Below are 15141 nucleotides of genomic sequence, written 5' to 3'. Positions count from 1 at the left end.
GGACCTGGGAGATCTGGGTTCGAATCCCCCATCGGCCATTAAACTGACCGGGTGACCTTGGCCAGTCACTGTCTCTCTCCATCTAGCCTACTTCACAGGGTTGTGGTGTGGATTAAATGAGGAGGGGGAAGTCCAGAATAGATTTAGCCAGTGCACAGGGGAGAGGGGAGGGAAAGAGAAGTCCTGTTGAGTAGCCAAAAGCTCTTGGGCTATGGGAGAAGCTTGGTTGGACACTGCCAGTTCTGTTGGGGCAAATTGTTTGCAAATCCTAGGAGAGGGGCACACCTGAATATTTGCAAATTTTTGTGCGGACTTTAAAAAAAAAAGCAAGCTCATAAACTGACCTGGAACCGAGAAAGCCTGGAGAAATGGATAATAATAATAATAATAATAATAATAATAATAATAATAATAATAATAATAATTTTATTTATATCCTGCCCTCCCCAGCTGAAGCCGGGCTCAGAGCGGCTAACATCAAATGTATAACACATTAACATAAAATCAGACAATCAATTAAAATACATCCTCAGATCAAATCAGGATCAGAATAAAATCCAATCAGATGGCAACCCGCAGATTAGGGATGGGGACCTTAAATGCTCACCAGTCCCAACTGTTTGTGCTGAACTTATATGGGCCTGTGAGAAAAATTGGGAGGCCACTTTCATGCAAGTTCTTATGAAAGGGGAGAGGGAGTCAGACTGAACCCCGACCAAAGGCCGGCAGAACAGCTCCGTCTTGCAGGCCCTGCGGAAAGATGTCAAGTCCCGCAGGGCCCTAGTCTCTTGTGAAACAGCCGAAAAAGCCCTGGCTCCAGTTGAGGCCAGCCTAACCTCTCTGTGGCCTGGGACCTTTAGGATGTTTTTGTTTGAAGACCATAAGTTCCTCTGTGGGACATACCAGGAGAGGTGGTCCCGGAGGTACGAGAGTCCTAGGCTGTATAGGGCTTTACAGGTTAAAACCATCACCTTAAAGATCCTGTACCCCATCGGGAGCCAGTGCAGCTGGTATAGCACTGGGTGAATGTGCTCTCGCAGCGAGGACCCTGTAAGGAGTCTCGCTGCAGCATTCTGCACCCGCTGGAGTTTCTGAGTCAGTCTCAAGGGCAGCCCCACGTAGATCGAGTTACAATAATCCAGTCTGGAGGTGACCGTCGTGTGGATCACAGTGGCTAGGTCAGGGCAAGAGAGGTAAGGAGCCAACTGCTTAGCTTGGCGGAGATGAAAAAATGCCACCTTTGTTGTAGCTGCAATCTGCACCTCCATGGAAAGGGAGGCGTCGAAGATTACATCCAAACTCTTAACGGATGGTGCTGGCACTAATTGCACCCCCGCAAGAGATGGGAGTTGCCCCCCCCCCCAATCCCATATCGTCCCTTCCCAGCCAAAGGACCTCTGTCTTCGAAGGATTTAACTTCAACCGGCTCCCACGTAACCATCCAGCCACAGCCACAGATAGGAGTTGAAATTGACAAATATGTCCACCCCATATCATAGAATCATAGAATTGTAGAGCTGGAAGGGACTACAAGGGTCATCTAGTCCAACCCCCTGAAATGGAGGAATCTTTTGCCCAGCGTGGGGCTCATGCTCTACTGACTGAGCTATTCCCGTAATTTGGGGTATCTTTGGTGGGTGTTGATGCTATGGGTGTGCACTCTCACACAGCTGCATTGATGCGAGTATTTACGCTTCCTGGCTGTTGCCAGGGTAACCCCTCCCAGCCTTTTTCGGCACTTGATTTATGGCTGGAGGAAGTGCCAACAGCTCTGGCAACCATTTTGCTGTGTTGACAGTCGTCCTCCGTCCCCTTTTTGCATCGACATGTGTTCGTGGGGACGATCCACTGCTTTGTCGCACAGAAACTCCTAATGTGGTCTCCTGTATTTCTGAATATCCTCTTGCCGCGTGAATTGCAATAGATGGAAAACCACCTATCGGTGCAGAATTTGTGCTAAGCAATTTGCTGTTGGGGCATGGCAGCGTTAAGAGTTGCCCTTCTTGGAGGAACCACCCTTTCTGGGTGTTTGCACAACCTGGGCGTGCTCAGAGCAGCCACTTGAGAAACCCAGAACAGTAACTCTTGCAGAGAGCTGGAACGCAGGTAGCCTGTGCTGTGTCAGGAGTGATTCTATGCCCAGTGTAGGGATGGGAGTAGAATGATTTACTCCTAACAGAAGGTGATGGGAAGGAGGAATGGACAGACCAGTGACTCATACAGAGACACAGCAGCCTTTCTGGGCTTTCCAGAAGACTGGGCGGTTAAATGCAAACACCCCTAATTTCCAGTTCCTGAAACAATACGCAAACCAAAACGCATCAATCCTTCAAAATCCAAATAGCTCCAAATTTGGTGACGCCGTTCTCTACACGCACACAGTGTACGAAAACGCATGCTTTGTGGGAAATGGTTCTTAAAACATATATATTGGCAAAACAAATGCATTCTTTGGGAAAGTTCCACTGAAAAATGCAGAGAGCTCCTTGGAGGAAACAAGGGGTGTGATATAAATGCAATGCGGTGACTTCATTCCCTATTTTCATATTTTCTTTGCTCCAGCTTCAGACGAGCTGTTGCTCAGCTGGGGCTCACCCTTGGACTTTGAGGCCTTCTGCAAGGATACTGGGATTGTCTATCCATTGCCAAAAAGGAAAAAGACAATTCTGTCTCCTCTCCTCTTCTCCCCCACCTGATCTCGCCATCAAACAGCTGGCAGCTAAATTAGTTCCCTCCTCACATGGTGTTTAAATAGAAGAAGTGGTTGCAGTTTTCTTTTTCTCCTTTTTTCTTTTGCTGCAAAGTGGGAATAATTTACCAATTCAAATCGCACCCTTAGATTTGTGTCAGCGAAATTGAGCCTCCTTCGTTTTTATCGCGCTCTCTTCCTCTGTCTCCCTTTCGTTGAGCTTGCAGAAACAGCAAAAAGTGAAGTAACATTTAATGAGACTCGTGTTTGGCACGATCCGCTGTTGGGTTTTCGATTGCTTGCTTTAATAGCAGCAACAAAACAAAACAAAAAACCTGTCACAAATGACCAGAACCTTACTTGGAAAGTCACTATGTGCTTCCTTGTTCAAAATCCACAGCATAAGACCCTCAGATATGAACATATTTGGTCTTGAGGTTCTGGAGCGAAAGAACAAAGAAGTCGATTCCTTCTCCATCAGGATCTGTGAGATCCAATGAAGCTGATTGTTTGAAAATTCCCAATGGGGCATCTGGTTAGCCACTGGTGTGATCCAGCAGCCTCGTCTTCTGCTCTTAAATAGTTAATCTTGCAGCTAGCAAGCTCAAAACCTTTTAATTTCCAGGTGTCTCTCCCCCCCCCCAATATGTTATTCTAGGAGTTGCTTCTGAAGAACTCCTGAGAAATGTCACAAGAACATTTGGGTCTTATGAACACTGGTTCTCAAAAGACCCACACTAGTCGCCTGTATGCTTTGGAGTCTATCTCTAGGGTCTTCAGCTGGCAGACAAAACCCTAAATGAGCTGAGCACCAAATATCCCATGTAGATCTGCCTGGGTGTTGAAATCTCCAGGAGAAATCTCCCTTCAATTCATTGAGCCAGTATTGCATGACAGGGCCTTCTCTGTCGTGGCTCCCGGGTTATGGAATGCCTCCGAGTAGTGTCTGTCTTCAAAGCTGCATGCATATCTCAACATCCAGACGATATATATTGTGGGGAAGGAGTTACAATTTTTGGAAGGTAACAGCATCTTAAACTATAGGATAAAAATATGACCTCCTTTGATCAATGGATAGACGACATGACAACTCTTATAACCTATGAACAGATCGCTTTCAGATGAAAATTATGCGTGGACAAATTTAATGATATTTGGAAAGTATTTATTGAAACTATAGTAACTCATGAAGTGAGGGATATAATAAGTCTTATATGTTTACATATATATTACATAGTTCTACAACCCTAATTACATTATAATGTTACTTCGTCGTTGTTGTTATCCTGTTTTGTTTCTTTCCTTCCTCTTCTTTCTTCTTCTTCTTTACTTCAATTAACTGTAAAACTTTCAATAAAATATAAATAAATGGAAAACCCCCAAAACACCTAGTTTAGATGTGCCTTTCCACACAGACTTTTTGGGGGAGTTGAGGATGGAATCTGAATATCCCTCTCACTGAGGCAGGCTTGCCATTTCTGACTAGTGTTGATTCAGTTTATAATCTATGGCCGGATCTTCCCCCCTCCTCCCCATCCGCCTTGTATTTCTGTCTCCCTATAGTGGTCTCTAGTGATAGTGACAGTGACTCTGAATTCAGCTCATCGAGTCTGGATGACCGGTCTTTGCTCGCAGGATCGAAGGGTTTCAAGATCAGACAACACCGAGCGGAATCAGGTGAGGAAAGCAACTTCTTGTGTCACTGGGTGCTCCTTCAGCATTGCAGTATTATTAATTATTATTATTATTAATATTAAGATTTTATTAAATGTACAGTGGTACCTTGGTTCTCAAACTTAATCCATTCCGGAAGTCCGTTCCAAAACCAAAGTGTTCCAAAACGAAACACGCTTTCCCGTAGAAAGTAAGGCAAAACGGATTAATCCGTTGAAGACTTTTAAAAACAACCCCTAAAACAGCAATTTAACATGAATTTTACTATCTAATGAGACCATTGATCCATAAAATGAAAGCAATAATCAATGTACTGTACTATAAAATAAATAAGAAGGCATTGTAGATGATAAAAATTATTATTTTTTCTTCTTCTTACCTGCACTGATGATAGTCATTGTTTGGATAGGGGGGCTTTTATCCATTTCCGCAGTCACACAATCAATCAGTCGGTAGCTGAATTGGGTTCCATGCAGTCACAAAAACAAATTAAATGAAAAAGCCTCAAAAACAAAAAACGCAAAATAAATAGCAAAAACAAAAGTGCCAAACTTAATCTGTTCCAGAAGTCAGTTTGACTTCCAAAACGTTTGAAAACCAAGGCACAGCTTCTGATTGGTGCAGGCGCCCCGGAAACAATAGCCGACAGCCGTATCGGACGCTCGGCTTCCGAAAAACGTTCGAAAACCAGAACACTTACTTCTGGGTTTTCGGCGTTTGAGAACCCAGGTACCACTGTGTATACATTTGCAGGAGCACTTTGTACAAGTTTCTAAGGCACAGGGGCAGAGCCTTTTTCAGCCAGAGGGCCGCAGAACCTTCTGGGGGGGCCACTTGCCAGTGGTGGGCGGGGCCAGAGGCAAAAGCGGGAGGGGCAACTGATGCAAATTTTTACCTGTGTGCAGGCAAGTTTCTGCACACTCTCACCCCCCCCCCATCCTTCCACCCAGGCAAGCAAAGAGGAACGATCAGAGTTCAAGGACACATTTCCCGCCACTCAAGGAAAGGGTGATGTCGGGTTGGTGAGGGGTGTTACCTGGGGAGAGAAAGGGGTGTGGCCAAAGAGAAGGTGTGGCTTGGGGAGACCTCTGAGGGCCAGGCAGAGAGATCTAGAGCGCTGCATTTGGTCATCAGGTCAGCACAGACCATCTTAAGGGGCTGGAAGGCCGGGAGAAATGGCAGCAGTCGTAATTTGGCTCAGGTTCAAAACCCAGTGTTCAAAAAGGCATTATTGGTGTCTTGGTTAGAGCTCCGACCCAGGGTTCAAATCCACAGTCAGCCATGAAGCTCACTGCCTAACCTACCCCCCAGTGTTGCTGTGGGGATTAAATGAGGAAGGGGAGAACCACATGTGCACTGTCTTCAGCTCCTTGGAGAAAAAGGCAGGATATAAATGCAATAAATAAATATAAAAGAAATAAAAACGCAGCGTGGTTTTGCGGGGAGGGCCTTCCATTTGAAAAAAAAAGTTTAAAATGGTAGAGGTCTCCCTGTTAATACATAAAAGCCTCTTTTCAGGAACGTGTTTATTTGACTTCACTGCGCCGTAGAGAAATAGATCTTCGCAAGCCTCCTCTTAATAAAGTCACGCTGGTTTTTTTAAGGCCATAATATTATTTTGCGCAGTGGCAGGTTTTAATCTGTGACATACTTTGGCATTGACTGATTATTGTTCCAAGGTTTCTTGAGCGGCTGCCTCTGCATGATAGATCGTTTCAAATCATTTTATAGGGAAAGGGACTGGCTTGCTATTGACGGATAACGTCCTTGCGTACATTTTCTTAAAATGGATGCCTTTGGGAATAAGCACCCGTAGCAACTGTTTCTGCAAAAACATTTTCTCTCTCTTTCGGTTAGCTTTTGTTTTCCTTACCTTGATGAAGAGCTCCTGTTGCTCGGAGTGCGTGAGGGTGGTTTTCTAAGGGGGGGGGAATAGTGTGTGTGTGTGTGTGTGTGTGTGCTGGGAGAAACACAGCTCTGTAACAGAGATCACCTGCTTGGCATGCTGACGGTCTCAGGTTTTCTCCTCCATGACATCTCCAGGCAGCTCTGGAACATAGCTGTCAAGCGCCCCTTATTTGGCGGGACAGTCCCTTATCCCAGTGCCATGTCCTGCTGCTGTCCCTTATAGATGAGGCTTCATTTGGTTGCTGGCTGGGCTTTCTGTCTTTGGCTCGGAGGGACTCAGAAGTTGAACATACCTGTGCCCGGAAAATCCCTTATTTTGGCTGCTGATCCCTTATTTTCGAGGCTGCTGGCCCCTTGTTTTCAAATCTGTAAGTTGACAGCTATGCTCTGGAAAGTCTCTGCTGTGTGGAAACATAAACCCTGGAGAGTCGTCGCCCATCACGGTTGACAATACCGTGCTAGTGGTCTGGCTCAGGATAAGGCAGCTTCCAATTTTAACCAGCCCTTTGTTCAGAACCATGAGGACTGGAACCTTGCTTTAAATTTACGGGAAAGGTCTGCAGCTCCTCTTGGCATGCACAAGGTCCCAGGGTTCCGTCCTCAGCATCCCCAGGTAAAGCTGAAACTGACCGTCCATCCTGAACTTGATGGACTTGCAGTTGAATGGGGTAAAGTACTGTCATGTGGGGGGGACGCAGGTGGCGCTGTGGGTTAAACCACAGAGCCTAGAACTTGCCGATCAGAAGGTCGGCGGTTTGAATCCCCGCGACGGGGTGAGGTCCCCCTGCTCCTGCCAACCTAGCAGTTCGAAAGCACGTCAAAGTGCAAGTAGATAAATAGGTACCGCTCCTGCGGGAAGGTAAATGGCGTTTCCGTGTGCTGCTCTGGTTCACCAGAAGCGGCTTAGTCATGCTGGCCACATGACCTAGAAGCTGTACGCCAGCTCCCTTGGCCAATAAATTGAGATGAGCGCCGCAGCCCCAGAGTTGGCCATGACTGGACCTAATGGTCAGGGGTCCCTTTACCTTTACCTAGTGTCATGTGGGACTTAACTGTCAAAGAGCGAGTTGGCAGTAAATCACACTGATCAAAGTTGGAGTTAACCCTTTATTAGCGAAAACACAACCTGCACAGACTTGGCTGAGTGTCCGGCCTTAATGAGCACAGCAGCTCATCCCTGGTAGGTCTGGCCCCATGGATCAGTTGCTGAGACTGAAAATCCCACCCCACAAAGCTGCCTGAGTCCCCTCCTCCCCAGAGTTCTCCCCCCTCCCCAAGCAATCAGAGACTGTGCCTGCATAATGCTAACTTATCCTCCGCCCTTTTCACGCCTCTCCTGGGTCTGGGAGAACAGCGGGGAGGGGAGCTTGTCACAGCAGGAGGGGGAGACCCTGGGACTCTTCACCAACCTGACTCATCTCTGCCTCTTGGCCTCTCCTGCTTCAGCTTCGGGACTTTTCTCTGCCACAGACTCTCCCAGCTCACTGAGCCATGTTCCCCCTCGTCTTCCAGCCCCTCCTCTTCCCAGTCTCCTCCCTCTGACCACTCATCGTGGGTCTTCTTCTCCTGGGGGTCCCCAGCTGGTGCCTCCCACCATTCCTCTACATCCAACTGGTCCATGTCACTAACCATCAACCCCCCACCCCGATTGTTGTGTGTAAGACCACCAGAAGGGGCCTGGCTGCTGGATATTTAGGTATAGTTTTGAATGAGGTTTCACAAACCAGGACAGATAACCCAAAAGTATAAACATCCTCCAACAATTGTCAGCATGAGAACAAACAATTAGCATGAAGGCAGAATGATTCTAGTAGTGGCCAGTGCAAGACTTCATAGAAAAACGTGGTGTTTCAGTCCTTGCCGAGAGCCTTCTTGGTGGTGGCACCCACCCTGTGAAACGCCCTCCCATCAGATGTCAAGGAAATTAGCAGCTATCTTATTTTTTAAAGACATCTGAAGGCAGCCCTGTTTAGGGAAGTTTTTAATATTTCATGCAGTATTGTTTTTAACACTCAATTGGGAGCCGCCCAGAGTGGCTGGGGAAACTCAGCCAGAGGGGCGGGGTATAAATAATAAAATATTATATTATTATTATTATTATTTTATATATATATATATATATATATAATTATCTAGTCCAGCATCGTGATCTCACAGCTGCGGCTAGGCTCTCTGCCTCCCGCTCCACCAGCCGTCACGGGGAATGGAGGTGTAAGTAGGGATCTACATGTACTGGCCAAGAGATCAGACCCTCTTCTTCCACCCCGCAGTGTCCAGCAGCGAAGTGGCCCGGACCCCCACCAGGACCCCCAGCCGCGCCTTGGGGAGCATCTTGTCGGAGAGCCAGAGCAGCCTCTGCAGCGAGAGGGGAGGAGCCTTGAGCGCTACGGAGAGCTGCCACAGCGACCTTCCGGCTGAAGACGAAGACAGCGATGCCGGCCGCGGCATCTCTGGTGAGTGGGGAGGAGGGGAAGAGGGGCACAGGAGGCCGGCCAGACTCTCCTGGACCATCAAGGAAGCTGCTTTGTACTGAGACAGACCAGGGGTCCATCTAGCCCAGCAGTGCCTGCACTGACTGGCAGCAGCGCTCCAGGGTTCCAGGCAGCGGGACGTCCCTAGGCCAAGGATTGCACCCGGGACTTTTTGCAAGCTGGACAGATGCTCTCCTGCTGATCTAATCATAACTGTCCAGACCTCATGGTTCTCAGTGGAGAGGTGGTTATAGTAGGAACATAAAATGTTGCCTTATAATGAGCAGATCATCAGCCTCTCAATAGCTCAGTCAACAGAGCACGAGACTCTGAATCTCAGGGTTGTGGGTTTGAGCCCCATGTTGGGCAAAAGATTCCTGCCTTGTAGGGGTTGGTCTAGATGGCCCTCAGGGTCCCTTCCAACTCTACTTCTATGATTCTAAAACCGACAGGCTGCAGCTATCCAGGGTTTTGGGCAGAGGACATTTGTTTGGTTAGCGCTGTGTGCAGAAGCCCTTCCTTTTGTCTGTCCCGAGTCTTCCAACATTTACCTTTCATTCGGTGGCCCCAGTGAATTACCATATTATAAGACAGGGAGGGAGGGAAATCCCTGTCCACTTTCTCTACATCATGCCCAATATTACACACTTCTCTACTGTGTTCCGTCCCATTACTCACTGTTTTTTCCAGATTAAAAAAGACCCAAACATTGCAATCTGTGCTTGCTTTCGTTTTTAAAGATACAAGTTTCTAGTCCACGTGATTCTGCGAGAGCAGGGTGCTGGGCCGGGTGGGCGCTTGGCCTGATCCAGCAGGCTCAGCTTATCTTCTTAAAGGCGCTTTCCTTCTGCTCTCTAAAAAGATGCTAGGGGGTGGGCCACAGGCAGCAAATCATGCATTTTGGCCTGTCTGTGCCGTGGTCCTGCCACCCAAATGGCTCCCTTTCATGTTGGAACAGGAAGTGAGGGCTGTTTTTTCACTCTTGCATCCTCCTTACATCTTCACCTGAGAGTTTTGAACATCAACTTTGCTGCTTTTAGCTTACCAAGGGAACTTGGGTGCAAATGAAGTTTGCAAGAACTGGGAATTAAAAAAAGGGGAAAAAAGCACCCTGAAGTGTGACTTTGTTATCCAGGGTGAAAATTTTAGTGTTTGCAATGTATATTTATATATATTTTTCTGGGCCAGCTCTAAATCTAAGGCATTAATATGCACACACTCTGTTTCGCACCTTGACAGTCCTCCTCTCTCACTTCCCCACCCCAAATCAGCTTGCTTTGCAACTTGCCGGAAACTTTTCTGTGTGCCTGTGGGACATTGATTTTGGATTGAACCTGGGAAATTCAGTGCACTCTCCCTGAGCCACAGACGGGGCTAGATGGATGCTGTTTTGCCAGTACAAAATCAACCATTTGCAACTAAGCAACTGAGAATCCTGTGGCCTGCTTTCATTTCAGGTCCCTTATCCTGCTTTATTTGTTTGCCTAATTCATTCTGCTCCTGTTTTTTAATCACGCCAAAGGAGGCTTTGGCTCTCTTGCCACAAAGAATCTTATTCACTAACTCAAGTTGCTTAAAGGTAAAGGAACCCCTGATCATTAGGTCCAGTCGTGGCCGAGTGGGGTTGCGGCGCTCATCTCGCTTTATGGGCCGAGGGAGCCAGCGTACAGCTTCCGGGTATTGTGGCCAGCATGACTAAGCCGCTTCTGGCGAACCAGAGCAGCGCACGGAAACGCCATTTACCTTCCCTCCGGAGTGGTACCTATTTATCTACTTGCACTGGTGTGCTTTCGAACTGCTAGGTGGGCAGGAGCAGGGACCGAGCAACGGGAGCTCACCCCGCCACGGGGATTCGAACCGCCGACCTTCTGATCAGCAAGCCCTAGGCTCTGTGGTTTAACCCATGGCACCACCTGTGTCCCAACTCAAGTTGCTTAGATGTCACCAAATTTCACCCCATCTCTCTCTCTCTCTCTCTCTCTCTCTCTCTCTCTCTCTCTCTCTCATATATCTTCTTGCCTCTTAAAAACAAAAACGAGCTCCAAGAGCAGGATTCTGCAGCTAGGGTCAAAGACAGGCGCCTAAATAGAGCCTTGCTGTGTCAGGCCAGCATCCTGTTCTCTCATCGGCCAGCCAGATGCCCCTGTGGGAAAACAGCAAGTAGGAACTGAGCAAAAGAGCAACTCTTCCCCACCTGTGATTCTCAGCCGCTTGTGTTCAGAGGTATACTGCTTCCAACAGAGGATATCAGAACATAACCATCATGGCTAGTTGCCTTCTCCTCCATGAATTTGGGAGCATATTCACCCAGTGCTTTTCCAGTTGCACTGGCTCCCAGTGGAGTACAGGGTCAGATTTAAGGTGCTGGTTTTTACCTTTAAAGCCCTTCACGGCCTAGGACCCTCGTACCTATGGGACCGCCTCTCCTGATATGCCCCACAGAGGACCTTAAGGTCCATAAATAGCAACACCCTAGAGGTCCCGGGCACTAAGGAAGTCAGATTAGCCTCAACCAGAGCCAGGGCCTTTTCAACACTGGCTCCGGCCTGGTGGAACGCTCTGCCTCATGAGACCAGGGCCCTGTAGGGTCTGATTTCTTTCAGCAGGGCCTGTAAGACAGAGTTGTTCTGCCTGGCCTTTGGCTTGGAATCAGCTTGATCCCTCCTTCCTCTTCCTTTTTCCTTTCTCCTTCTGTGATGGAACTCCTATATGGGGACTTCCCTGGCTTTTTTCCTGGCCCACGTAGGACAAGTCTGGATAGTTGGCCTTGGTGAAGATTTGACGTTTTCTCCCCCCAAACAGTTTTTGATCTGTGCTTCCACTGAAATGAGGCTGCATTTTAATGTTGTATTTTAATCTTGTTTTTAAGTTGTATTTTAATCAATTGTTTTTATACCTGGTGCTAGCCGCCCTGAGCCTGGTCTTGGCTGGGGAGGGTGGGGTATAAATAAAATTTTTTATTATTATTAATCCTCTTTTAAAGCCATCTGAGTAGTCGGCCATCGCTGCCTACTGTGGGAGGGAGTTCCATAGGTTAACCCTGTACTGTGTGCAGAAGGACTTTATTTCATCAGTCCTGAATCTTCCAACCTTCAGCTTTGTTGGGTTCTGGTGCAATGAGAGAGGGAGAAGAGCTTTCCTCTATCCACTTTCTCCACGCCACGCCTGGTTTCACAAAACCCTTTATCATGGCACTTGCTTGCATTTACTTGCTTTTCCTCTAAACTAAAATGTCCCCAAACCTTTCCTCCTCCTAGCGAATTTGCTCCATCCCCTCAATCATTTTGGTCACAGTGGTACAAACTGCTGTGTTGCCCACACAGCTGTTGCTCCTTCTTGTCTCCATTAAAAAAAAACATTCCCAGAAACTAGTATGACTCTTCCCGCCCCCCCCCCAGTCTTTTGTCCTTCCCTGACTCCCTCCTCTGCCCCCCAATCCTTCTTCCTTTCCTCTCATCTCCCACAACATCTTACTTCTATAAAGCGTTAATGGACCTTGTTTTCTAACCACGAGTCTGGCTAACAATCCATAACTTCTTCGCTTCATTATGGCTCTTAGTGAGCTTTTAATGATTGGGAGAGGAGGAACCCCAATCCTGGGAATGTAGGTGCTGAGAAATCTTCTGTGGGGCACTCTCTCCCCACAGAACGTTCTCGGAGACATAAGGCAATAGGGAAAACAAGTCTGTTATTAGGATTGTGACGCTCTTAAGAATGGACATAAAATCCCCTTCGATTGTCTGCTGCTTAAATTGAGATGAGGGTTTTTAAAAAACATAAGACTAGCTTGCTGGATGAGGCCAGCAGCCCATGTAATCCAGCCTCCTGTTGCCACAGTGGCCGATCAGATGTCCTGTGGGAAAGTCACAAACAGGAGCTCATCGCAAGAGCATCCCCAGCTATGAATGGCCAGTAGCTTTTTTACAGTCAAGAGGTATATGCATAAATAAAATAAATACATACATATAAGGCAGTCGTAAGTGGTCTTACACAGATGCGACTGACCTAATGCAGCCCTGGAGCAAAGGGATCGCAAGAGACTCAGAAGAGCAGCCAGGGAGGGACTGAATAATGGGACTGAATATTAGGACTTTCCTAGTCCCTTGATAGAAACTACAGTTTAAAAAAATGACATGCAAGGTGAACTCTGCCTCAACGTTGCTACAAGGGCAGCATTTATTGTTCCCTGGGCTCTTGTTGTATCTGCCTTCTGATAAATTGGAAGAGAGAACATTAAACCTTGCCCAAAGAGGAAAGCCTTTCTGCATTTTGGGATAGTTCACCACTCCAAATATGCCTTTTCCATCTTAGCAAAAGGAGGCATGACCACCCCGGTGTATATTAGCAAAGATAACCTAAGAAAGGCATTATGTTTGGGAAAATAGTTTGCAAAACACACTCTCTCTCTCTCTCTCTCTCTCTCTCTCTCTCTCTCTCTCTCTCTCTCTCTGTGTGTGTGTGTGTGTGTGTGTGTGTGTGTTGGCCATAGCTGTCAACCTTCCCTTTTTTTGCAGGAAATTCCCTTATTCCAGCACTGCTTCCCGCTGCTATCCCGGATTGTTAGATATCCCGTAGACTGTCCCCGGGACATGTGAGGCTGCTGATCCCTTATTTTTGAGGCCGCTGATCCCTTATTTTCAAATCTGAAAGTTGATAGCTATGGTGTTGGGAGAGATTTCCATGAAAATGCTGACTTTTTTTCATGAGGAACCCAGAGAGAGGAAAATCCCCAAACTGGAGGATTTGTTGTCAAGGTTTCCCAATTATGGGGCTGTGTTGAAATCATGTTTTGTTTCCTTTCTTTCCAAGGGAAAAGACGCCTTCTGTCAAGCCCGCGGCGTTGATGGGGGCCCAGCTCCTTCCTGAGAGGTTTCCTCTACACCGACCCGCTGTGCAGAAGCCGGGCTGGACTGTGTGACCCGGGACTTTTGGGGCGGGTGGGGAACCAAAGACACACGCCAGCCTTACAGACCTGAGCTTGCCACTGTGCAGAAGGTGATGTGACTGTGGCTTTTGTCCTCCTGTTTTGTTTTGCTCCTCTTGCTGATAGATGAAGAACTGGCGCAGTTGAGGAACAACCTTCTCTCTCTTCTGCAGGAGACCCCTGCAAAGAAACCAAGAGAACTCCTTTGACCAACTCTCTCCTTTCCCCTTTCGGGATTGGGGTTCCCTTCATTTTTGACCGCGTGCGCTGAGATGCTGACTAGAACGGCTTTCTCTTGGAAAGAGGGTCCTTCTGTTGAGTGGTTAGGGAGAAAGAGGAGCTGTGTGGTGTGGCTGCAATGCTTAGCTCTTTGCACAGGCCTAAAAATATTTTGCATCCTGGGAAAGGCAGTGAGTATCAGTCCTGGGCGGAGAATGGGCATCGCACTGGGTCTAGGATTTAGGGTGGACGGACGGCAGCCAGTTTAGTGGCTGGTAGACCCTTTTTAAATTAAATGCCACTGCAGCCATAGCTGGAGGGGGAGGAACTGTGCCATGTGGCAAACTGAGTTGCCTCATTCTGAGCTGATTCATCCCTCCTTCTGCCCAATCGCTGGGAGGCTTTTAGGACAGCAGTTTGGAAAAGAGAAAGAGGATTGGCTGCAAGTGAAGTGGGAGTACCCTTGTGTCTCACTTGCCCCCTTCTCCCCATGGGGAATGCCTTCCCAATTAAGTGTGTTGCAATTGGGATCTGCAACTGGAAGCTCTTAAGGCCAAATCCAGCCCCTTAAGGAATTCTGTCACAATCATTACAGCTCGTTTGGGGTTGGGGGGATCCATCCCTGACGAAAAGTGTCCCTCTTGGCTTCTCCTCTCTCTTTGCAAAATTCCTTGTTTGGCCTGTATGTTGCACACAATGTGTTCCGCTCATGTGGGAGGCTGTTTTTTAAAAATAAAATAAAATTCCAAATGTGCTGTTTGCTGTGTGTGTTCTTGGTTTCTGAGCAGAAGTGGCTTGCCAGCTGAGGTGGAGCTTCCGCAGCAGGCGGGCCGCTGTGGCGTCACCTCAAAAAGAATGCTGTAGGTTTGGAAAACGTTGAGAAAAGCGCAAGGAAAATGATAAAGGGGAGGGAGATACCCCCCCCCATGAGGAAACAATGCAGTGTTTGGGACTTTAGTTCTGAGGAGGTGGGGAATCTCGTGCTCCAGGGCCAAATGAGCCCCCCAACCCTCACTATATAGAGCCAGTGTGGTGTAGTGGTTAAGAGCGATAGACTCGTAATCTGGTGAACTGGGTTGGCTTCCCTGCTCCTCCACATGCAGCTGCTGGGTGACATTGGGCCAGTCACACTTCTCTGAAGTCTCTCAGCCCCACTCACCTCACAGAGTGTTTGTTGTGGGGGAGGAAGGGAAAGGAGAATGTTAGTCGCTTTGAGACTACTTTGGGTAGTGATAAAGCGGGATATCAAATCCAAA

General features: G+C 47.7%; 1 protein-coding gene across 2 annotated transcripts in view; it reads left to right on the top strand.

Annotated features, from left to right (window-relative positions):
* Window positions 1-14644, top strand: part of RPH3AL (rabphilin 3A like (without C2 domains)) — a 50608-nt gene extending 35964 nt beyond the window's left edge. For both annotated transcript variants that reach the window (XM_081172195.1, XM_081172194.1), the window contains exons 7-9: window positions 4253-4366; window positions 8542-8724; window positions 13552-14644. In XM_081172195.1, the coding sequence (XP_081028321.1) occupies window positions 4253-4366; window positions 8542-8724; window positions 13552-13586 (332 nt within the window). In that variant the 3' untranslated portion in view covers window positions 13587-14644. The remainder of the gene's footprint in view (window positions 1-4252; window positions 4367-8541; window positions 8725-13551) is intronic.
* The last annotated feature ends 497 nt before the right edge of the window (window positions 14645-15141 follow it).

This window comes from Podarcis bocagei (assembly GCF_964188305.1).
Source record: "Podarcis bocagei genome assembly, chromosome: 15".
NCBI lineage: Eukaryota > Metazoa > Chordata > Lepidosauria > Squamata > Lacertidae > Podarcis > Podarcis bocagei.
This window is presented reverse-complemented; position numbering and strand designations above follow the sequence as displayed.